Consider the following 24,943-nt stretch of genomic DNA (forward strand, 5'->3'; position numbering starts at 1 on the left):
CCAGAAGCAGATGCCACCATGCTTCCTGTATAGCCTGCAGAACCGTGAGCCAATCAGACCTCTTTTCTTTATAAATTTCCAGCTCTGAGGGTTTTTGTTTTTGTTTTTGGAGACACAGCCTCACTCTGTTGCCTAGGCTGGAATGCAGTGGCATGGTCTTGGCTCACTACAACCTCCACCTCCCAAGTTCAAGCAATTCTCCTCCCTCAGCCTCCCAAGTAGCTGGGACTACAGGCACACGTCACCACGCCTGGCTAATTTTTGTATTTTTAATACAGTCGGAGTTCCACTGTGTTGGCCAGGCTGGTGTCAAACTCCTGACCTCAAGGGATCTGCCCGCCTCAGCCTCCCAAAGTGCAGGGATTACAGATGTGATTTCTTTATAGCAATGTGAGAATGGACTAATACAGAACTCTAACTGGCAACCTTCATTTAACCCAAAACTCCGGACTTTGGTCCCATATATGGGCTCAGATGCTCCTTATAGACAAGGAAGGAATCTCTGGGTTGGCCACTCCTAGATTATCTAGCTCAGAGCACACGTTAAGATGAGTCTGCCATACAGGGTCATTCTAAGGGTATGCTTAAGTTGCTGTTCTCAGGTGTGTTTACCCTACAGAAGTAAGCTGTCACAGCTTCATTGTGGGCCTCAAAAGATGAAAAGGAGTTTTCCAGGATGATTGGGTGGGAATAGTGTTCCAGGCATGGCCTCACTTAATCTTCCCAAGTGTCACAAGGTAAATCTTGTTTTGTTTTGTAAGTCAGAAAATGAAGGATCACACAGGTGAAGTCACTTTTCTTGCCCAGTCACGCAGCTAAATATGACAGAGCTGAGGTTCCAACTCACATCTGTCTGATTCAAAAGTCCGCAGCATTTTCGTCTGATAATGAGTTTCTACCTGAAAATACTTTCCGGCCAGGCGCGGTGGCTCACGCCTGTAATCCCAGCACTTTAGGAGGCTGAGGCAGGCGGATCACAAGGTCAGGAGATCGAGATGATCCTGGTTAACACGGTGAAACCCCATCTCTACTAAAAATACAAAAAATTTCCTGGGTGTGGTGGCGGGCGCCTGTAGTCCCAGCTACTTGGGAGGCTGAGGCAGGAGAATGGCATGAATCCGGGAGGCGGAGCATGCAGTGAGCCGAGATCACGCCACTGCACTCCAGCCTGGGTGACAGAGCAAGACTCTGTCTCAAAAAAAAGAAAAAGAAAAGAAAAGAAAATATTTTCCAGTGAAAACATGATATATAACATGACTACATGGAACTATTGTGTGGGAACTGTATGCAGTCCTCTTGTGTAGGGCTATTCTGCGTGAACTCTGGATTAAGTAGATATTCGAGGGTTAACTCCAGAACAGAGACCCTTAATAACACTGTGTCCTTGAAAGGACATTTGAATTTATTTATTTATTTATTTATTTATTTTTTTATTTTTTTTTGTTTTGTTTTGTTTTGTTTTGTTTTTTGAGACGGAGTCTCGCTCTGTCACCAGGCTGGAGTGCAGTGGTACAATCTTGGCTCACTTCAAGCTCTGCCTCCCGGGTTCACGCCATTCTCCTACCTTAGCCTCCTGAGTAGCTGGGACTACAGGCACCTGCCATCACGCCCAGCTAATATATTTTTTTTTTTTTTTAGTAGAGACGGGGTTTCACTGTGTTAGCCAGGATGGTCTTGAACTCCTGACCTCATGATCCACCTGGCTCGGCCTCCCAAAGTGCTGGGATTACAGGCATGAGCCACCGCGCCCGGCCAGGACATTTGAATTTTAAACAACAGACTCAGAGGCTGAATTTTAGACCCCAGTCCATTTATAAATTGGGAATTGAGTACACCTAAAAGAAAAATCCTAAAGCAGAAGAGAAAAACCAAGAGAAAACATGCCAGCCATAGGAGGAAATGATGTATCTTCTTAGGGGCAATTTGTAGCATTTGCATAAAAAGAGTAGCCCATAACTCAAGCACTGAAACATTTTATAATACTTAGAGTTGTGTCAGTTTCTACATCTTTGGGGGAAGATGAGGGGCTACCATATATCAGCGTACTGAACATGTCACAGCTAAGCAGACTACAGTGAAAAATGAGGCAGGGAAAACACAGGGTAATAAGAATGATGAATGTTAAGGTTGATTTTGGAGGATTGGGATGGATCAAGGAAGAAAAAAAACAGTTGGTTTGGGGGAGAAGATCTAAAATCTCGAATTACTAGCTTCCAGTCAGACTTCTTTTTCAGTTCAGGCCAGTGCCGATTTCATTTCATTGCATGACCTACGTCCAAGGGCTGTCAGTGTTTTATGATTTCTGTGTACACTGCTGTGACCAGTAAACTCAAGGAGTCCTCAGGATGAAATATGAGGCAGCTGGCTCCTGTTTAAGTAGCCTGTCCTTTGGGACTCTTGCCCTGTGGAAAGATTTAAAAGGGACGATACATAAAATAGTACAAGGCTTTGAGACATTCTAGTAAACCTATTATTCTTTTGTGTATATATGTTTTTTCTTTTTTGAGACGGTGTTTCACTCTTGTTGCCTGGGCTGGAGTGCAATGGTGCAATCTCAGCTCCCCTCAACCTCCGCCTCCCTGGTTGAAGCGATTCTCCTGCCTCAGCCTCCTGAGTAGCTGAGATTACAGACATGCGCCACCATACTCGGCTAATTTTGTATTTTTAGTAGAGATGGGGTTTCTCCATGTTGGTCCTGCTGGTTCTCGAACTCGCAATCTCAGGTGATCTGCCTGTCTCAGCCTCCCAAAGTGCTGGGATTACAGGTATGAGCCACTGTGCCAGGCCTCTGTTTTGTATAAATTTAAGTGGTACAAGTGCAGTTTTGTTACATGGATATATTACATAGGGATGAAGTCTGGGCTTTCAGGATAACCATCACCCAAAATAATGTACATTGTACCCATTAAGTAATTACTCATCCATCTCCCCTCTCCCACCCTCCCACCCATCAGAGTCTCCAATGTCTATTATTCCACACTCTTTGTCCATGTGCCCTCACTATTTAGCTCCCACTTAAAATGAGAACATGTGGTTATTTGGCTTTCTGTTTCTGATTATTTCACTTAAAATAAGGCCTCCAGTCCCATCCATGTTTTCATTCTTTTTCACGGCTGAGTAGTATTCATGTATATATACCTACACCTCACATTTTCTTTCTCCATTAATCCATTGATAGACACTTAGGCTGACTCTGTGTCTTTGCTATTGTGAATAGTGCTGCAGTAAACACACAAGTATAGCTCTCTTTTTGATACAATGATGTATTTTCCTTTGGGTACACACTGAGTAGTAGGATTGTTAGATCAAATGGCAGCTCTATTTTTAGTTCTTTGAGAAATCTCCATGCTGTTTTCCATAGAGGTACTAATCTGCATTCCCATCAACAAAATATAAGCATTCTCTGCAAGTAGTTTCCATTCGGCTGGTGGGCAGACACATAAAAAGGCACTCTTCCTACTCCTCTGTTCTGTCTTATTTCTTTTCTCTTCTCTGTCTTTCTTTTCTTTTTTTTTCTTTTTCTTTTTTTTTTTTTTTTTTTGAGATGGAGTCTTGCTCCATTGCCCAGGCACAGTGCAATGGCATGATCCCTGCTCACTGCAACCTCTGCCTCCTGGGTTCAAGCAATTCTCCTGCCTCAGCCTCCCAAGTAGCTGGGATTACTGGCACACACCACCACGCCGGCTAATCTTTGTATTTTTAGTAGAGACGGGTCTCACCATGTTGGCCAGGCTGGTCTCAAACTCCTGACTTCAAGCAATCCACCCACCTCAGCCTCCCAAAGTACTGTAATTACAGGCATGAGCCACTGCGCCTGGCCAACTCTTTTATTTCAAAGATGGGAAATAGAGACACACAAAGGGGAAATGACTTGCCTAAGGCTAACACAGCTGGGATAAGTACCTGACCTTCACCTCAGGTGTCCTTGGATCATGCCAGAGAATGGCAGGCTACGCAGATGGGACCTTGAGTGACTTAAGCTTGAGTCTGTTGTGTTCCCTCAGCACTCATCCATTTTTTGCTCATGGTTAATTTTCAGAACTGAATTCTTGAGTTTTATTGATTTCAGTTGTCCTTCATTGGCTTTGTTACACATAGCTGATAAACTTCCAATGCAGTCATTGCTAGAAACAACAAGATTCCTAGAAGCAAAGTGATGTCTCTGGAAATTTTACCCTACGACAGCATTTTCCAGAGTATATGTTCAAATGGTTCTAAGAGCTGTTAATTGGACTCTTTAAAATGGGGGAACTGGAGAGGAGGATGGGGAGAGAGGAGTTCTATGTACTGCATACCAAATACTGTATTAGAAAGTCTTGCAGCCAGAAAATCTGATTGATTTTGTTGATCCCAGCATTTTCCACATCTATTTTATATCAACACACAGGAAAGACCCCTTTGATTATAGAATGCCTGGTTGGACAAGTTCCTTAGAAGCCCATTCTTCCTTACATAAATACTGGCTCTATTAAGAAGAACACAATTTTGAGCAAAGGAAGCACCATTGTAAAGCAGTATTTGACGACCATGGACATTGAGCCGCTAACTGAGAGCCTACCATATAGAAGGCTCAGGTGCATGATATTAACACCGGGCCTCAGAAAGCCAGCAGGCTAGGCAGAGAAAGGGTGGTCCAGGAGGAGTTAGAAGATCTACTTTCGAGATTCTGGAAAAGACCATAAAATGAATGGATCATGGGTTCATAGCTTGGCCGTGATCAGAGAAGAGTAACCAAGGTGAGCAAGAGACCAAGGTTTAATTTTCCAGTTATAATGAAGGGGGCAGGCAGGTAGCATATCCAGGTGTACATCTGAAGATCCAAACTACCCGTGAGGAAAGGGCTGCAAAATGCATTTCAGCCTCGCAAGCTACCCAGTACTGAGTGCCTGTTGTATGCAAGGGTTTGAAGACACTTAGTGAAGTTGAGGATATAGAGACAAGTTCATCATATTTCCTGCCCTGAAAGAGCCTCACAAACGGGGGAGACAGAAGTTTCAACTGCTAATTTCCACATAATGTGAACAATACTGTGCAATATTGCTTAGAGGTATCCAGGTCAGAAATGAAGGTGCTACATAAAAAAGGATAGTATGAATGAACACAGGGGCCTAAAAGATCATGGTGTCCAGAAATAACAAGGAAATAGGCAGAGAGTTCAGGCTGTGTACTAAGGAGCTTGGACTCTGTGGGTCACAGTACTAAAATATTTCTTATCTAACCTATTCCAGTGCAAACATATTTTTATCGTGGCACATGAATATACTATAAAACAGAAAAGTTTTGTTTTATTATATGTTTGAGTAATTTGAAGTCAATTTAGTAATAATAAACCCTTTTGCTCTTATGAAAAACATTATAAGTATTCATGTTTAAACATAGCAATATTATTGAATGTGCTTCATTATTTTTGAAATGTTGGTTTAGTACTTTATGTCACAGTGATTCGTAGTCTTACTTTTAAAGGCATGTTATACAAGTACTTGGATTTAATGGCTATGACTGCAAAAAAAAAGATGCCTCCTAAAATTCACAGATCCAAATAGAAATAAAGTACATCATTTGACTGTGCTTAATACATTTTATACTCATTGTTTCAGTTTAATCTGAAAATCATACAAAAATATTTGTAGCAGTCAGCTATTATATTTAAGTCTCTCTTGATGACCATCATTTGCTTTTGATAATTTATTAAATATTCTTTAGCATTTTGATAACACATTCAAAACCCACTGTACAATAAGTCCTCACTTCAATGTCAACAGGTTCACGGGAACTGTGACTTTTAAGTGAAACAACACACTATGTGTCATAAGAACTTAACTCTTGTTTATATCAACTAACAAGGTAAATTGATTTCTTTATAGGGTATATAATTTCACTTAAAGCTGCAGCCTCCAAGTATCTATCAACCTTAAGTGAAGACTGTAATGTTTTTTATTTGGAAGTTCATTTGGAAGGTTAAATCTATTTTGAAGTTTTCTAAGTATATAGAAATGAGGGCTTTGATAGGTAACATCATTTTTTGGCCTCGCAATCCCATAATGAGGGAAACAATTTCAAACATTTATTTTCTAAAAGCTGTATCCTGTTTCAGAGTTTCCGTCTGAATGCACAATATTTACTTTCTCATTTGTCACCTTTCCACTGAAGGGTTAGATTTAAAGTAGGTGTGTTTTTTCAAAAGTGTGAGATAGAATACCACCAGCAACCATCCTTTCTTCACGTGTGCCATCTCTTACATGTCCTTTGCTTTGAGTTAGCCAGCAAAGCTGTGTGTTACACACATTTTCATTGCCCCCTCTCATGTCATTAGAAAGTACTGTAAAATTGTAATGCTATTTTTAGTCTTGCCTGTATAAAATTATCTAAATCAATGGCGCATCTAGCAGTGCTTGTGCCTGCTGGTTTCAAGTACTTTGTTGCAGGCTTGCTTAGCAATGATGGAGTCAAAGGAATTCATTGCAGGGTGCTGACTCTGTGACCTTACTCCCGAATCCTTTTGTTATTCCAGTTAAAGCACTCTACCTCTAATGATTCCACATACTCTCTTTTCATAAAATATTGTTATCATTAAAGTAGGAATTTACCACTCAGTATATAACTCTGCAGGACATTTTGCCTTTAGTACTCACAAAAAAGTCATTCTTTGTGTCTTTCATTATCTAAACAGAATCTATCAAATAGTGTAAGCCCACACACGGTACTCTGTACTTTGATATAATTCCATAGCAAATCTCCCATGTAATTCAGTCTAATACTAGTTGCTTCAGTCCTTCAGCGTAGTTTTCTCTGACTCTTCCTGCAATATTTGCTGACAAAGGAACTTACTTCATTTTCTTACCATATTATCTTTGTGTATTTTTACAGCCATTTTTGCCAAGGCAAAAAAAAAAAAAAAAGAAAGAAAAGCAAGTATTCTCCTTACTGGACTTCATTATCCTTTATTCTGATGAAAGAAATCTCTAAAGAGACTTCTAACCTCTTTTCACGGAGTTCAGTGAAACATTGTCAAGCTTAAGACCGACTATCGCAAGACTTTAAACATCATCCAGAAATTACAGAGAGTTCGTCTGCATATTCTGAATGCTTTTGTTTTTAAATGTCTTGCAAATCACGCATCTTTATACTAACATTAAGTAATATCTCAAGGCGTAATACACAGTTTGAAGTTCTCCCTGAATGATAGTGGTTGTAAGTTCATATTTCAAACAGTCTTGAGAATTTAAATTTTTTGCCAATTTCTTGTCAGATCCAATTAGGGAGTCATTTCTCTACTTTGTAATGGAGCTAAGGAAGAGCTGGTACTGGGAACAGAAGTGTCAGCTCAGCTGTTTTCTTACTACTCACATCAACTGGTCTTATTGCTATTCTCCGTCTGTAGCTCCTTTGTAGAACTCCCTTTTTTTTTTTTTTTTTTTTTTTTGAGACGGAGTCTCGCTCTGTCGCCCAGGCTGGAGTGCAGTGGCCAGATCTCAGCTCACTGCAAGCTCCGCCTCCCGGGTTCCCGCCATTCTCCTGCCTCAGCCTCCCGAGTAGCTGGGACCACAGGCGCCGCCACCTCGCCCGGCTAATTTTTTGTGTTTTTAGTAGAGACGGGGTTTCGCCGTGTTAGCCAGGATGGTCTCGATCTCCTGACCTCGTGATCCGCCCGTCTCGGCCTCCCAAAGTGCTGGATTACAGGCTTGAGCCACCGCGCCCGGCCAGAACTCCCTTTTTTAATTATAAGCTTTTATTTGGAAGGATGTTAGACTTAAAAGTTTAAAAGGTAGCATAAAGAGTTTGTATATATCTGTCATCCAGTTTCACTTTCCCCTCACATGAACATCTTTTTTTTTTTTTTTTTTTTGGTGGAGGGGCGGTGTGGAGTCTCACTATGTCGCCCAGGCTGGAGTGCAGTGGTACGATCTCAGCTCACTGCAACCTCCGCCTCCCAGGTTCAAGCAATTCTGTCCCTGCCTCAGTCTCCCAAGTAGCTGGGATTACAGGTGCCCACTACCACGCCTGGCTAATTTTTGTATTTTCTTTTAGTAGAGACGGGGTTTCGCTATGTTGGCCAGGCTGGTCTTGAATTCCTGACCTCAGGTGATCTGCCCGCCTCCACCTTCCAGAGTGCCAGGATTACAGGCATGAGCCATGAGCCACCGTGCCTGGCCAGCATCTTCTAACAGTGGTACCTTCATCAAAACTGACAAACCAACATCAATATATTGCTTTTCAAGTAAACTTCAAGCTTTCATTGCATTTCACTCAATTTTTCCATTTAAGCTTTATTTCCTTAGTCTCCTTGGGTGTGTCATAATTTCAGAGTCTTTCCTGGTTTTTCTGACTGACCTCAATAGTTTTGAGGAGTTCTGGTCAGGTAGTTTCTAAAATGTCCCTTAAGTAGGTTTGTCTAGTATACTTTCTCACGATTAGACTGAGGTGATAGGTTTTTGGAAAGAATATCACGGATGTGAAGTGCCCTCCTCCTCACAATGTATCAGGAGGTACACGATGCCCACACACAGCATTACTAGGGATGTTAGCCCTTCTTATGTAGTAAAGGCAATGTTGGCTAGGTTTCTCCACTATAAAGGTACTAATTTTCTCCTGGGCACGGGGGCTCACGCCTGTAATCCCAGCACTTTGGGAGGCCAAAGCGGGCAGATCATGAATGCACGAGATCCAGACCATCCTGGCCAACATGGTGAAACCCCGTCTCTACTAAAAATACAAAAATTAGCTGGGTGTGGTGGTGCGTGCGTGTAGTGCCAGGTACTCGGGAGGCTGAGGCAGGAGAATCGCTTGAACCCTGGAGGCAACGGTTACAGTGAGCCGAGATCACGCCATTGCACACCAGCCTGGGTTACTCCGTCTCAATAAATAAATAAGGAAATAAATGTTTCTAATTTTCCCTTTCATACTCTATTTTTGGGAGGTGAGTCATTACATCTACCCTGCACTGGAAATGGAGGGATTAAGATGCATCTCCTCAAAAAGGGGGTAGTAGTATCTACATATATTATTAGAATTTCTCTGAAATTGAAGATTGGTCACTTTTTCTCCATTTATATTTATTTATTTTAAAAATCGTTTATATCTATATGCACTCATTTATTTTATACTTTGGGTTATAATGCAGGACTCTTCTTTAAGCCATTCATTTTGTGAGGGCTATTTTAATTAAATATTAGTAGTTATAATGCTAATGAAATACACTAAAAATAAGTAATAGTACGGTTGGTTGGTAGAAGACTTTGCCAGAACACTTCAATATTTGAGAGTGCAGTGCCACCGTACCATGCCTTCTGCATTGATGCAGCTAGATATGGGTGCTCACATGACTTAGCCTCTCCCTCTCCCTCTCTGCCTTTGCTTTTCTCTGTTATGGCAGAGCGGCTTCCTGAGGCCTCCAGCCAGTAGTTAGAGCTTAGTCATTGATCAGATATTCATTGCACACTTGCTATGAGCTTAGTCATTCAACAGATATTAATTGCACACTTGCTATGACCTAGACACTGGTTACACAACAGTGAACAAGGCAGTCCAGGCCTTTGCTGTCCTTGAACTTACATTCTAGTGCGGAATACAGCTATCACACAAGAAAACAAACGATCAATTGTCATTTCAGGCAAAATGTGCAATGAAAACATAAAAAATGCAAAGGCTAATGGAAGAGTCACTAGTACTCATGAACCCAGATTGAAGAGAGGGGCCTTTTTCTCTCAGTGTCTCCTCAAAAGGACTCTGTTGACCCTTCATGGGACAGGTGTCCATGCAAGAACCCATCTCTGTGTTCTTAGGAATGGTCAGAGTCCATGTCCGTGCTTCTGGCAGGTCAGGCATGACTGACAACCCCAATAGAATCATGGGAAGAAGGCCTGGTCTACTTCTGCAAAGGACGGTGATGCAGGGTAGACAAAAGAGCGATAGTGGGCCCCATGGAAGGTGCCTGCTGGGAACCAGGAAGCTCAGCTGCCTCTCCCAGGGTTTCCAAGCAGTGAATCCTATGGTGCTCACCCCCAAGGGCATTACTGAAATTCAGCCAAGTTGGCAACATCCCATGAGACTCAAGCCAGCTGCTCCTCAACCCACCTTGGCCAATTTCCTCAGCTAGGGATCCCATGCCAGCCTTTAGAATTGGTATCTGCTTCCTTCTAGCCTACCTGTCCTCCCGTCACACCCCCGAGGAGGACACTGTGGGGAGGCTAAAATGTGAATACAGTCTTAGTAATTAATTCCATAGAGACAGGAAGAATACGGGCTGGTTATCACTCCTGGTCTTGTGTGGGTTGTCTGCAGGGAAGTCGCATAAAGGCAGCAGTCATTGAGGACACTTAACGCTGTTTGCATCTTTCTTCATGTCCTGCTATGAAGGCAGCATCAGGAATTCTTTGCATGTAACAGAATCCAGTTCAAATTGGTTTTTACCCCCATTTTATAGCATAAAGGAACCCAACACATTGAACGTGATGAACATTAGAGAAAATACAGCTGAATCGTCTCCTGGATTCATGACCTTCCCAGCCCTGAATATTGTGAAGAGTCTCCGTTTTCCTATTGTCTTTTTATCCCCTCCTTAGCCTCTACCTCCTTGGGCAGGGAAAAATAAGAAATGCTACAGAGGACAGAACAAGAAATGATAGGATATAACACAAGGCCTGGGATTCATGCATTGGCCTAAGTGTCTACATTTTCCACATGAGAAGACTAAGTCATGAATGAGTTGGATCTCTTTTCTTCCCCTTTCCTGGATAATGATGTATTTTTTGTCTAGGAAGAAATTTTTCTTTTCTTTTTTGGCTGAGACTACTAAAAACCAAAAGGCAACAGGAATCTGTGTGACAGGAGCCAAAGAGTTATGAGTGCCAGGACCCCAGACTGCACTGTGGCTAACTTTTGTGGCGAAAGAGATGTCTTGGTATAAAGGGCATCGTTTTTATTTAATTTTTATGTAATAGCAGTACCTGATAATTGTCAGGAATTGGAAAGGAAAAGGAAGAGGGATGGAAAGGAAGCTTCAGCAGCTCATGGGGAAGCTGAGGTACAATCCACGGGAAGTCAACAAACATTGGCCAAGCCTCCTTTTACCTGCAAAGTTGGATAGAACACAGCTCTTGCATTCAAGGATCCAACAATCTGGGATGTTGGACAGTGTCACTTTAGCTAATGCTGAGCCTTCCTCAAAGAGAGCATCATGTGGGAATGGAGTATGTATATTCCACAGACTTGATTCATATCACAAGCACTGAGCACAGATCTGCTGCAGGCTCCATGGTGGACACCTACATTAAATTCTCCAGAGAAACAGAACCAATAGGAAATAGAATGTGTATCTAAAGATACTAATTATGAGAATTGACTCATGGATTATGGAGGCAGAGAAGGCCCACTATCTGCTGTCTACAAGCTGGATTCCCAAGAAAGCCAGTGATATATTTCAATCTGAGTCTGAAGGCCTGAGAACCAAGGATGGTTAAGTCCCTGTATTCATCCATCTTCATACTTCTATGAAGAAATACCTGAGACTGGGTAATTCATAAAGAAAAAGAAGTTTAATGGACTGACAGTTGCACCAAGCTGGGGAGGCCTCACAATCATGGCAGAAGGCAAAGGAGGAGCAAAGGCATGTCTTACATGGCGGCAGGCAAGAGGGCATGTGCAGGGGAACTGCTCTTTATAAAATCATCAGGGCTTGTGAGACTTATTCACAATCATGAGAACAGCCCAGGAAAAACCCACCCCGATGATTAAATTACCTCCCACCAGGCCCCTCCCACAACACCTGGAGATTATGGGAGCTACAATTCAAGATGAGATTTGGGTGGGGACACAGCCAAACCATATCGGTACCAGTCTGAAAGGAGGAGAAGACTGATGTCCCAGCTCAAATAGTGAGCCAAAAAAAAAAAAAAAAAAAAAGGCAACTTTCTCCTTCCTCAGCTTTTTGTCCTATTCAGGGCCTCAATGGATTGGACGATGGCTTCCCATACTGGGAAGAGCCATTTGCTTTGTTGAGTCCGCTAATTCAAATGCTAATCTCATCTGCAAACACCCTCACAGACACACCTAGAAATAATTGTTTCACCAAATATCAGGGCATACCATGATCCAGTCAAGTTGATACATAAAATTACCTACTACAATGCCATTACAGCTTTTGTTTCATTGATCCTATGCAGCAGGTATTATTATTTTCTTTTAAGAGGTTGGAAAATAGAGGTTCAAATATAGTAGGTAGTTTGGAGTGACAGAAAAGGCAATGGTAAAATTTGAACCTAAGTCTTACCAGATCAATGCCTTGCCCTTGCCCAATAGCACTCTTGATCTGTGCCTAGTACTTTTGTGTGTGTGTTTGTGTGTGTGTGTGTGTGTGTGTGTGTGTGTGTGGCAGAGTTTCGCTCTGTGGCCCAGGCTGGGGTGCAGTGGTGCAATCTTGGCTCACCACAGCCTCCGCCTCCCATCTGCCCAGTACTTTAAACCCAACTTAAAGTGCCTGTGTTTCAGAATAGTCCCCTTTTCGGGTCTCTCCTTGAAGTCTAGCCAGGAGGACCTGCCCTTGGCCTGGTTCATCTCTGGGCTGTGTTGTCTGTACCTTCCCTATCCTTGCCCCTCAGGTTGTGTGACAATCTGCAGTCCCTTATTTAAAATCTTGTTTCTTACTCCTCCTTCCCCCATACAGGTTCTGTTTTCATCCAGCCTTCTTCATTGGTAAGGTGACTCTTTCATGAAGTCTAAACCAGATGTCTTTTATAACTGAATGAACACATGCAATATACCTTTATCTCCATCATTGCATCAGTCCTGATACTGACCACAACTTTGCAAAGTAGTTGTGGTTATGCTCCTTCTACAGATGAGGGGCTGTCTCTGTGATATTAGGCAACTAGGTGCGAGTTACATAGCAACTAAGTGCAGATCAGAGCTGGAGCTGGGTCTGGCTTGTAGGTTTGTCTGCTCCTCCTTTTCTCTCATGTGTCGTAATCCCAAAGATGACAAGGAGAAGGACTTGTGAAAATAGTGCCCTTCTCTTTGAAAATCCAAACAAGGGGATAACAGCGGGAGCTTAAACTCCTTCAAGAAAAAATGACAAGCTGTTTGTCCCTTAGACAAAGAAAAGGAGAATATGTTTCTCCATTCCAAAGCCCACATTAGTAGAGCTTTTATAATTGATTTACCATAGACAGACAGAATGTGAGGATTATTGAGAATGTCATCATCATGATTTCCATTCTTGAACCAAAGGGCAGCTACTGAATACTAACTACGTGCCAGGCACTGTGGCACTCCAAAAGAATAATAAGTCAAGTTCCCTGCCAGCCTGAAAATTCACATCCCAGTGCTGCCAGGTGCAGGCATGTAAATAAATAATTACAAGAAGCATATAAAGATTTCTCTAATAGAGCTAACTGCAAGAGCCTGTAGAGCACTGAAGAAGGACCTAGGAACTGCCTAGGGTGTTGTATTAGGAATACTTACAATGTGAATCAGAAAACCCAATTTGCAGTGGCTTAAAATAAAGTAGGGGGTTTGTCTTACCAAAGAACTCCAGAGTAGGCAAACACAGACATTGGCTCATAGGAGAGCAATGTGTTGACCTGTCATGGTCACAGGATGGCTGTCATGGTTCTAGTCATCACATCTGTTTACGATAGAAAGGTGAGTGAAGTGAGAAGAGGACACTAGCCATATGTGAACGTTTTTATTAGGAAATCGCTGCTTCCCTATGTAACTTTTTAGGCGTTCCTAGGTCACGTGGCCACCCTTGGCTGCAAGGTAGTCTGGGAAATCAGAGACTTGGATCATGATTGGCTTAAATCTTGGGTCATGATCCATTCACAGGGGCGGGAGACATTGCACCTACAAACAAAATTAGTGTTCTGTTAGGAAGAATGGGTTGGAGGGGGAGACACGCAAGGAGGCAGCCTTCTACCGTGAGTGTGCAGGGAAAGCTTTGCAGATGTGCATTTGAGCTCAGCCATGAAGGATGAGCTGGCATTGGTATGAAAAGAAGGTAGGTCAGGCGCAGTGGTTCACGCCTGTAATTCCGGCACTTTGGGAGGCCAAGGTGGACGGATCACCTGAGGTCAGGAGTTTGAGACCAGACTGGCCAACACGGCGAAACCTCGTCTCTACTAAAAATACAAAAATTAGCCAAGTGTGGTGATGCATGCCTGTAGCCCCAGCTACTCGGGAGGCTGAGGCGGGAGAATCGCTTAAACCTGAGAGGTGGAGGTTGCAGTGAGCTGAGATCGCATCATTGCACTCCAGCCTGGGCAACAAGAGCGAGACTCTGTCTCAGAAAGAAGAAAAGAAAAGAAGGTAGGGCATTGTAGAGAGAAAGTAAGGCCATTCTAGCAAGGGGGAGAGCATATGGAAAGACCTAGCATCATGAGAAACATGTTTAAGAAATACCAGGAATGCTTTTAGCCTAGATATAGAGCTGGAATCATAAGTGGAAGGCAGTTTGCATCAGGCTTACCTGTCAGGCTACGTGTTATTCTGTGGATTGTAGAAGGTCGATAGGAGTGTTGAGATGGAGACCCATTTTCCAATGCCTCTTATCCCAGGAAATTGGAAGAGATTATGTTCTTATTCACCTGGGCATTTGCACACAGGCTCTGATTTCTTCGCTCTTTTGTGCCATTAATGACTTTTATGAACCCTCTGGGGTCTGAGTGCATCAGAAGTGTTGGCTGAACTCTTTCCATAGCCTTGTCCTTGTACTGAGGTCTTGTTTCTGCCTTTGAACTGCTTTTTCCTGTGCCTTTGATGGGTGATAGAGTTTCTCATGTCTCCTTTAATCACATTGACTTCTGCTGCCTTCCCAGATGATGTTTAAGTTTCCTGGACAGTAATCAATTTCTGTCAATTTTCTCTGGCTCAGTAGAGGCTGACTCCAAGTCTGCACATATACTCAGCCTTTATAGGCATTTCAGATCCAATCAGATCACACCCATGGGGCCTCTGATGCTTGGCAGCTCCTGTAGCCCACCTGATATGCAACCTCCATGCCCCGCTCTCTCTACTTCCTGCCAGACTGGAGGCTCCACCTGTGTATCTGGGAAATCCTGAATCACCCTGCAGCCTTAGTATCCTAGGGGTGGGTATTAGAAGGGGAGAGTAGGTTTCATTTCTGATCCTGTCATCTTTTGTCAGTCTCATGTTCATTTCTGTAAACAGAGTTATTTAATGTGATGACAGATATGGGGGAAATAAGGGACGCAGATTTCTAATTTTTCTATCTGCTTGGGTTCCAATCCTGACTCTCCTACTTTCTAGCTATGTAACTTCAGGCAATGTGCTAAACTTTTCTCACCTGACAGGTAACATAGTGAGAGCTTCACTTGTCTCATGGAGTTGTGTAAAGAGTAAACGAGCTATTAGAAGTAAAGTTTTCAGAGCAGTGCCTGGCGTACAGTAAGTGTTGGATATATATTAGCTGCTAATAATTATTATTATTACTACAGTGATAACATGCCTCAGAAAGTGGAACAAGGTATCGTAGATTTTTATCACAATCCTTGTAGATCCACATGCACTTATCAGCTCCTCACAAAAATCTATTTTGGGTGCATTCTGCAGTGTCACTCTGTCCCAGATGTGAAAGCCCGTCAATAAATGTCTACACCACCAGCTTTTGCTGCCCCCAAACCAGCAGTGATGGCTGATTCTTTCCCTCAGGGGACCAGGACAAGACATTTCTTAGTAGTCACCAGCTTGCTGCCCCCAAGCCAGCAATGATGGGTGATTCTTTCCCTCAAGGGACCAGGACATGACATTTCTTAGTAGTCAAACAAGCAGTGATAAAAAATATATATATATATCAGCAACACAGATCCTAAGTCAGATTTCCAGAGTGAGAAATGTGGTTTAGTGGACAGAGCAGTGGCCCGGTAGACAGAAGCTGGACTCTACCTCTACCTCTGCTGTGTGACTCTGGGTAAGTCACTTTCCCACACTGGGCCTTGGTTTCTTTCCGCTTAATGTGACCCTACCCAGGAAGAATCACCAACTGCCTCTTTAAACGCACGTTATCATACTTGTAGTTTAAAAATGGACAGTTTTATGATACCTTCCTCTCTAAGTTGTAAGTTTCAGGAAGAGAGTTAGGGTCTCTTGTGTGTATCTCTGCATTCACAGCCCCTAGATCAGTGTCTGGCACAAAATCAGTGCTCATCTTACTCTCTGTTGAATGAATACATGAGATATAAAAGAAAGAAAATCATTTCTGAGTGTGATGGTTGATACTGAGTGTCAACTTGATGGGATTGAAGGATACAGAGTATTGATCCCAGGTGTGTCTGTGAGGGTGTTGCCAAAGAGATTAACATTTGAGTCACTGGGCTGGGGAAGGCAGACCCACCCTTAATCTGGTGGGCACCATCTAATCAACTGCCAGCAAATATAAAGCAGGCAGACAAACATGAAAAGGAGAGACTGGCCTAGCCTCCCAGCCTAGATCTTTCTCCCATGCTGGGTGCTTCCTGCCCTCAAACATCAGACTCCAAGTTCTTCAGTTCTGGGACTTGGACTGGCTCTCCTTGCTCCTCAGCTTACAGACAGCCTATTGTGGGACCTTGTGATCATGTAAGTTAAGACTTAATAAGCTCCTTTATATATCTATCATATTAGTTCTGTCCCTCTAGAGAACCCTGACTAATATCCTGAGCAAGACAGATCTGATTTTGTATTAAGCTTGAGCACGTACGCACTTAGTGACCCTGGGCTAGTCTGAGGTTCAGACTCATCGTCTGTAAAAATGGAGATAATAATAGAAACCACCGTATCAGGTTGTTTTGATTGAATGTGATCTCGTGATCACATCCATAAATTTTGAGGAGGAGTGGGAGACAGTCCGTTACATCTAATAAGCTATTCGACCCCCACAGGAGAAAGTAAGGGCAGTAGGGGGCTATTGAGGGAAAGGTGAGAGCTATTTTGTTTCCTCTCTAATCCCATGATCACATTCAATGTAGAGAAGTAAATAATAGGTATTGTATATTTAATATTCATATATATGAATATGGATACACACATACATTAAAAACCCTGGCCTGGCCAGATGCAGTGGCTCAAAGTGCTGTAATCCCAGCAGTTTGGGAGGCTGAGGCAGGAAGATCACTTTGGTTTAGGAGTTTGAGACCAGCCTGGGCAACATAGTGAGACCTCATCTCTACAAAAAATAAACAAAACTAGCTGGGCGTGGTGGTGTGTGCCTGTAGTCCCAGCCACTCAGGAGCCTGAAGAGGAAGGATCACTTGAGTCTGGGAGATTGAGGCTGCCGTGAGCCCAGATTGCACCACTGTACTCCAGCCTGGGTGATAGAGGAAGACCCTGTCTCCAAAACAACAAACAAACAAAAAACACCAGCTTAATGTCTAGCATATAATGGGTATTAGATACATGATAGGTATTTAGGTTGGTGCAAAAGTAATTGCAGTTTTTGCTATTTTTCATGGCAAAGACCACAAGTACTTTTTGCACCAAACTAAGTATTATTTATTTAGATCCTAGCACAAGGTAATGGAGTATTCTATGTCCTGATGATTAAAAAACTCAGGAGCAAAATGTAAATCTGAATATACCTTAATAGACTTTTGAATGGGCTTGGCGGTCAGAGGAAGCTGGATTGCAAAGCAATCAGCTTTAGAACCCCCTGTGCTTGCCCATGACCTCACCATCCACTCCCCAATGTTCCTTCTTATATAACACCAGCACTTGCCTGTAGTAAATACACAAACCCAGATCTAGTTTGTGAATACACAAACTAGACAGTTGCAGAGCAGGATGAGGCTTGATAAGCTAACAGATGGCTTGGGGTGTGTTGTGGGGCACCAGGAGACCTGGGTCCTAGTTCCAACCCTGACTTGGCACAGACTCACCATGTGATGTGGAGCGGACTCATTTCTCTGTAAATTTCACTCTCCTCGTCTGTAAAATGCTCAGCCCTTTAGGACTAGATATGATAGTAGTTAAGAGCCTCAGGTTTAGGCTTTAGAGCTGGCTTCCAGTCTCAGCTCTGCAACTTACCAGCTGTGAGATACAGGCAAGTCACATACCATCTCCATAAAGTGGACAGTGGGATTCAAATGGGCTTGTTTGGAGGATTTAATGAGACCATGTCTCTTAAGTACCTGGCAGATTTGTGCACAATACATTAAGCTTTGTTTCTTTGTGGGCCCATAGGCCAGCCCTTCTTTTCACTTAGTTTAAGTTTCTCCCTGTTGAGGAAGCTTACATTTCCTCAGTCAGATCCACATCCATCAACTTTCCTGCTGACTCAGCACTTGGCAAGCACCGGAATCATTCTCAGAGAAGACACGATACCCACTGGGTATGAGTGACACCAGCCCATGTGCAATTATTTTAATGCATGGCCTAGGATCTTCTTATGCCCAGATCGAATGTGTTCTCAGGGGAGAGTCTTCCCTCTCCTACCCTTCAAAAGGCACAAGAAGAAAACCACATATTGCACACTCATCCGTCCCTGAAATGTAAACCTCATCAAATAGTTTCATCCCTGCCAGCCCTCTGTACCCTCCTGAATGCTGAGTGCTTGCTTCCTGACTGATGCTGGCAGGAAGGAGAAAGGAGGGCAGAGCTCCTCCTTCCCTGCCCCATCTTTGAGAGGGAAGGAAACCCACACTTATGGAGCCACTCTGACATGCAAGCATGGAGCTAGGCATTTATTTAACCCTCTTACCTACTTTGTCAGGCTTGCTGATCCCTTCCTTGCACTTGAGGAAACAGGTTCCAAGAAGAGAAACCAGTTGTTCAAAGACACACACAGCTAAGTAAAGAGCATAGCTGGGATTCAGACCTCGGCTGGTCTGAGGTCCATAGTTCTAACTCTGGCTACTATATCATTCATTGTTAGTTATGGGAGGTCATGGGGATGTGGTTTGGACCAAATAGGTTTCCCATCCTTCATTATGCCATGAGAGAGAAAATTGGTCTTCTAGAGCAGTATTTATCCAGCCAGCTTCCATGGGTATTGCTAATGCACATTCCCAAAACAGGGCAGAGGGAGCTGGGTCTTCCAGTCCTCCCTTCAGATGGCAGGCTCTGGACCCTGCTGCAGACTCTCATAGATGGAACCCAAGCAAAGGAGCGAAGCAGGAAGTGACTGAGCTGTGGACACCCAGTTCCTTCCTTCAGTGTCTTAGTCCAGTCTGGCTGCTTGATGTTTATTTCTCAGTTCTGGAGGCTGGGAAGTCCAAGGTTAGGGCGCTGGCAGATCAGATTCGGTGTCTGGTGAGGGCATGCTTTCCGGTTCATAGTTGGCACCTTTCCCATCTGTCTTCACATGGTGGAAGCAAGCAAGGGAGCACTTTGGGGTCTCTTTTCTAAGGGCACTAATTCACTCATGAGGGTTCTTCCCTCGTGAGCTAATGACTTCTCGAAGATCCCACCTCCTAATGTCATCACCTTGGCGATTAGACTTTCAGCATGTGAATTTTGTGGGGGAGTGGAAGACAGTCCCTTACATTTGATATACTGTTCAACTCCCGCAGGAGGAGAGAGTAAGGACAGTAGGGGGCCATTGAGGGAAAGGCTATTTTGTGTCCTCTATAATCAGACAAAGCATGAAACAGAACGTTTTAAAAGCTTCACTTCTGTCCTCCACAGTGTAGAGGAAAGAACGTGGGCTTGGAAATCAGACATGCTTACGTTTGAAGCCTAGCTCCCATGTTTACCAGCCAGGTGGCCATAGGCAAGTCACTTCTTCACTGTTTCTTCCTCTTTACGATTGCATGCCTTGCTAGGGTCATTGTGAGGACCAAAAGAAGCCAGTGAATGTAAAACTGCTGGTGAAGTGTTCAACCCATGGGTAAGCCCCCCAGGAGAAGGCTCCCAGCCAAGGGCATGAAAAGTGGCCACTCAGTACAGGCTTCCCTTTCCCGTGACAGGTGTCCCATGGAGGGTTCTCTGTGGACTGTGCTCAGGTATTCACGCCATCGCACTGGGCTCAGCCTTGCCTTGGTGTCTGCCAAGGAGCATTGAGAATATGATCGTATGTGACCAGGGCCACCTCACAGTGCAGCCCCCTTGAGGTCTTTCCCTGGCTTAGCTGTTTTTGATGGTGTGCGATTTCCCTCATCTGGACTCGGCCTGTCCCCTTGGATGCTCTGCCTCCACCCATCATTCAGGGTTCAGCTCGTGTGGCTCAGCTGTGAGAGACCATCTCATTGGCCTAGTCATCAGTCTCCTTGGTCCCTGTGTGCCGATCTCAGACACAGTGCAAGCCCAGTGAGTAGTTAAGCAGGTGGACTCTGGAATCAGGCTACAGAGGTTCCAAACCTACTTTTCTGTGACCACAGGCAAATTACAGAGTCTTTCTGCCTCTTCCCCATCCGTAAAATGGAGTTAATAATCGTGCTGCCCCATAGGCCTGTTATAAGTATTAAATAAACTAATACAAATTATGTCTTACTAATCATGGTTATTCTATAGTAATAATGAATCCTTTTTAATACTAGCAATGAATGCCACCAGATATTAATAATAAATTAAGGTGCTTTCTTAGAAGAAATTTTAGTACTATTTAAATATTCTAGGCCAGGCATAGTGGCTCACACCTGTAATCCCAGAACTTTGGGAGGCCAAGGTGGGAGGATCACTTGAGCCCAGGAGTTTGAGACCAGCCTGGGCAACATGGCCCAGTCATGCCCCCTCTGGGCAGCACCTACAGGCAGCAGGTGGCTAAGCAGAAATAGGGTGTGCAGAGTCACATCCTAAGCATCACATCTTAGGGCTGAGAGATGACAATGTAATAACTGGCACAGATTATTTCCATTTCACGGATGAGGAAACTGAGGCACAGAGATTCAGTCACTTGTGCGAGATTAAAGGACTACCTAGAGCAGAGTCAGGGTTTGATCCCGGGCGACCTGGCCTCAGAGCCATTACCCTTAACCACTCTGCCAAACTGTTGAATGAGTGAACGAGCAGACCCTCAAATAATGCTTAGCCTAGTGCTGAGCTGTGGCTTCCTACAGGTGTGAGGGCCCCCCCACCCATGCCGCACATGACCACCTCCTTATCTCCCTGCCAGGTCATTCACTGGAACTCCCCCAAGAAGCTCCGGGTGAAGAACAAGCACGTGGAGTTTTTTCGCAACCTCTACCTGACTTTCCTGGAGTATGACGGCAATCTTCTGAGGCGGGAGCTGTTTGGCTGCCCCAGTGAGGCTGATGTCAACAGTGAAAACGTAAGTGGCTCGTAAGGCGAGACAGGGAAAGGGCGGCTTCTCTGCTCATCCATCATCAAGGACCTCCCCCATGCCAGGCTCTACAGCAGGACCTAGATGAACACAATGCCATCGGTGTCCAGGGTCCACCGTCTAGTGGGGGAGACAGGTACATCAGCGGGTCCCTCGCATGCAGACGAGGTGAAGTCAGAAGTGAGTTTCCAAGCAGAAGAAACGGATTAAGCAAAACCACCATTGAAAGGAAAGATCAAGTGTCTCTCATAGCCAGGAAATGCCAGCGTTTTTGCGGACATGATATCCACATGGGAGACCCAGGATTCAGTGGAGTCAGTGCATGGGGAAACACAAAAAGAGCTTTTCACGAGTAACTGGCTCTTTTAGGGGTCAGCATGAGTGAAGACAGTGTTAGGCAGGCACTCAGTCACCGCCATGGCTATAGTCTACTATAGCTATTCCCGTTTCTCTGTTTCTTCACCACTTACAATTTGTTCATATTGTATCTCATTTGATGTTCATAGAAACCCACTTTTTTGTTTGGTTTTTGTTTTTTTAGACAGAGTTTCACTCTGTCACCCAGGCTAAAGTGCAGTGGCGTGATCTCGACTCACTGCAACCTCTGCCTCCCAGTTTCAAGCGATTCTCCCACCTCAGCCTCCCAAGTAGTTGGGATTACAGGCATGCATCACCACACCCGGCTAATTTTTTATATTTTTTAGCAGAGACAGGGTGTCACCATGTTAGCCAGGATGGTCTCGATCTCCTGACCTCGTGATCCGCCTGCCTCGGCCTCCCAATGTGCTGGAATTACAGGTGTGAGCCACCGCGCCCGGCCAAAACCCACTTTTTAGAGTTGAGTAAATTGAGGCACAGAGAGATTAGGCAGGTCGCCCATGGTCCCACAGGAAACAAGGAGCAACGTTGAGACTTTTTGTGAGTTCTTAGGATATAGAGAAGAGGCACTTTAACAGAAAAAGCAGGGCATGGGGAGTCAGGCTGACCTGACTTTAATTCCTTCCGGTTACTACCTGTGTGATCTCAAATAAGTGACTCAACCTCTGTGCTTCGTTTTCTTCAGCTGTCAAATGGGGAATAAAAACTTTTCTGGGGCCAGGCGCGGTGGCTCATGCCTGTAATCTCAGCACTTTGGGAGGGCAAGGCGGGCGGATCACCTGAGGTCAGGAGTTCGAGACCAGCCTGGCTAACATGGTGAAATCCCGTCTCTACTAAAAATACAAAAATTAGCCAAGCATGGTGGCAGGCATCTATAATCCCAGTTACTCGGGAGGCTGAGGCAAGAGAATTGCTTAAACCCGGGAGGCGGAGGTTGAGGTGAGCCGAGATCATGCCACTTCACTCCAGCCTGGGCGACAGAGTGTGACTCTGTCTCAAAAACAACATACATACATACATACATACATACATAAATCAATCAATAAGTAAATCTTACGTGGGATGTTTTGAGAGTAGCTGAGAAGATGCATGCAAAGCACCTAGCTCAGTGTTGGCCCTGTGTTAGATGCTTAGTAAATATTTGCACTCTGCTCTTCCCTTGACCCTTAGTATTAGACACAGAAGAATCTGGTTCATTCATTTAGGCAGCAAACGTTTACTGAGGACCTTGTACTTATTCTGTGCACTGAGTAGTCATAGGTGAAAAAAGACTTTGGTTCCTGATCTCATGATATTTGTATTCTGGTGGAGGAGACACAGTTAATAACTAAAGTCTCAGAAAACAGTGATCAGCCAGTGGCAACCGCCACATAGCAATGTATTAGTGAGCAGCTGAGCAGCTCCGCTGGTTTGAGGATTTCTATGAGGAGGTGATGTTGAGTCTAAAACCTAAATGACGTGAAAGAGCCTCCCATAGAAGAGCAAGGGGAGCACATTCCAGGTAGAGGAAGTAGCTGGTGCAAAGGCCCTGAGGCAGGACAGGTCCGGGGTGTGGAACAGAAGGATGGCCAGTGTGCCCAGGAGCTGGTGGGGAGGGAAGGCTCAGGTAGGCAGGAGCCAGATTGCTATGAGGTTGTATGTTGGGTTTAAGAGTCGGAATTTTGATTTGTTGTTGTTGTTGTTGTTGTTGCTGCTGTTTTTATAGTTATTTTGGATGTAGTGAGAATTCTTTTAGGCTCCCAATGGCAGGGAAGGGCACCTATGGAAGGACCAGAGGCATGTGCTCGCCTGGTCTTTTATCAGGATGATGCTGGTCACAGTGCACCCCTACTCTCTGTGATTGGGTCCCCAAGTCACAGTGGATCGCCACTGGCCCCGGCCCTTCTCCCCATCACCCTAGAGGCCTTCTCAGCATCTGCCCTCCTTCACATCTGGTGATAAAAGAAAGAAAACCATCAGGCACTCCAACTCTCTCAGATTCTGGGAAGCACTTAGAGGCTCAACAAACACTGTTCTTTCGGTTTTTCCTTCCGTTCTCTTTGCTCACATCCGTATTTGTCATCATCAAGATTCGAGGGTCCATTCGGCACATTTTTCCAAACGTTAAATGGAAACTGTTCTCGTGCCTCGTTTATTTCACCCCTCAATGGAGAAGGTCCCATAAAAAGCCTTGCAGGATGAAGCCGTCAGTTAATCATCTGTATCGGTGCGTTCCCGTGCCCTGCTGCTGCTCAGTGTCATAAGAAATGAGACGTTTTATAAGTGACTCACCAGCTTTTCCTACCATCTCCTTCCCCTGGGGGGATCGTCGAGGTGAAGAAGTCATCAGTGGTCTTTCTCGGAATCTGTGACCATATTTATTTGCTTATTTGCTCAGGAAGAGTGCGTGAATGCTGGCCATCTGCCAGGAGCCATGTAGAGCACGGGGGTTGAACTTAGAGACTGAGCCCCCCACTGTATGTAAGTGGCCTGCCACTTAACAACTCTTAGAGATGCCAAGAGGAAGATGTGCCCAGGAGGCCCAAGAATGAGAGAGCAGCTTGCTCTAAGCAGTCACTATGGCTGTCATCCCAGTCTGTCTCCCCTCTCTCCCTTGACCACTATGCATGGGCCACACCCACCCCCTTTCTGTGCCTTCATTCCGGGCTCACAATAGGGCCTTGGTGCTTGCTGTTCTCACTGGCGGGAATACCTGTCCCTCTGTGTTTAAATGTCTCAGCTGTGACATCACAGAAACTTTCCAATCCCCTACCCCCACCTGCACACAAAGTAACCTATTAAGTCACTGTCTATGACATGCCCTGTTTCTTTTTTATTATTATTTTTTTTTCTTTTTGTGAGACAGAGTCTTGCTCTGTTGCCAGGCTGGAATGCAGTGGCACAATCTCGGCTCACTGCAACCTCCGCCTCTCGGGTTCAAGCAATTCTCCTGCAACAGCCTCCCAAGTAGCTGGGACTACAGGCACACGCCACCACGCCCAGCTAATTTTTGTATTTTTAGTGGAGACAGGGTTTCACCATGTTGGCCAGGATGGTCTCGATCTCTGGACTTTGTGATCCACCTGCCTCGGCCTCCCAAAATGTTGGGATTACAGGCATGAGCCACTGCACCTGACTTTTTTTTTTTTTTTTTCTTTTACAGAATCTCCCACTGTCGCCTGGGCTGGAGTGCAGTGCCACTATCTTGGCTCACTGCAACCTCCGCCTCCCAAATTTAAGTGATTCTCCTTGCCTTAGCCTCCCAGGTAGCTGGGATTAGAGGTGCCTGCCACCATGTCCAGTTAACTTTTTTTGTATTTTTGGTAGAGACGGGGTTTCACTGTGTTGGCCAGGCTGGTCTTGAACTCCTGACCTCAGGTG

At 44.4% G+C, this 24,943-nt stretch overlaps 1 protein-coding gene across 4 annotated transcripts in view; it reads left to right on the forward strand.

Moving 5' to 3' along the window:
• The window catches only part of LARGE1 (LARGE xylosyl- and glucuronyltransferase 1), a 633,576-nt gene that overhangs the window by 549,235 nt on the left and 59,398 nt on the right, over nt 1–24,943 (forward strand). For 3 of the 4 annotated variants that reach the window (XM_005567477.4, XM_065522217.2, XM_065522218.2), the window contains one exon: nt 21,038–21,193. The exons of the other annotated variant lie outside the window; for it this stretch is intronic. In XM_005567477.4, the coding sequence (XP_005567534.1) occupies nt 21,038–21,193 (156 nt within the window). The remainder of the gene's footprint in view (nt 1–21,037; nt 21,194–24,943) is intronic. 4 annotated transcript variants of the gene reach the window in all.

Source organism: Macaca fascicularis, chromosome 10 (assembly GCF_037993035.2).
Source record: "Macaca fascicularis isolate 582-1 chromosome 10, T2T-MFA8v1.1".
NCBI lineage: Eukaryota > Metazoa > Chordata > Mammalia > Primates > Cercopithecidae > Macaca > Macaca fascicularis.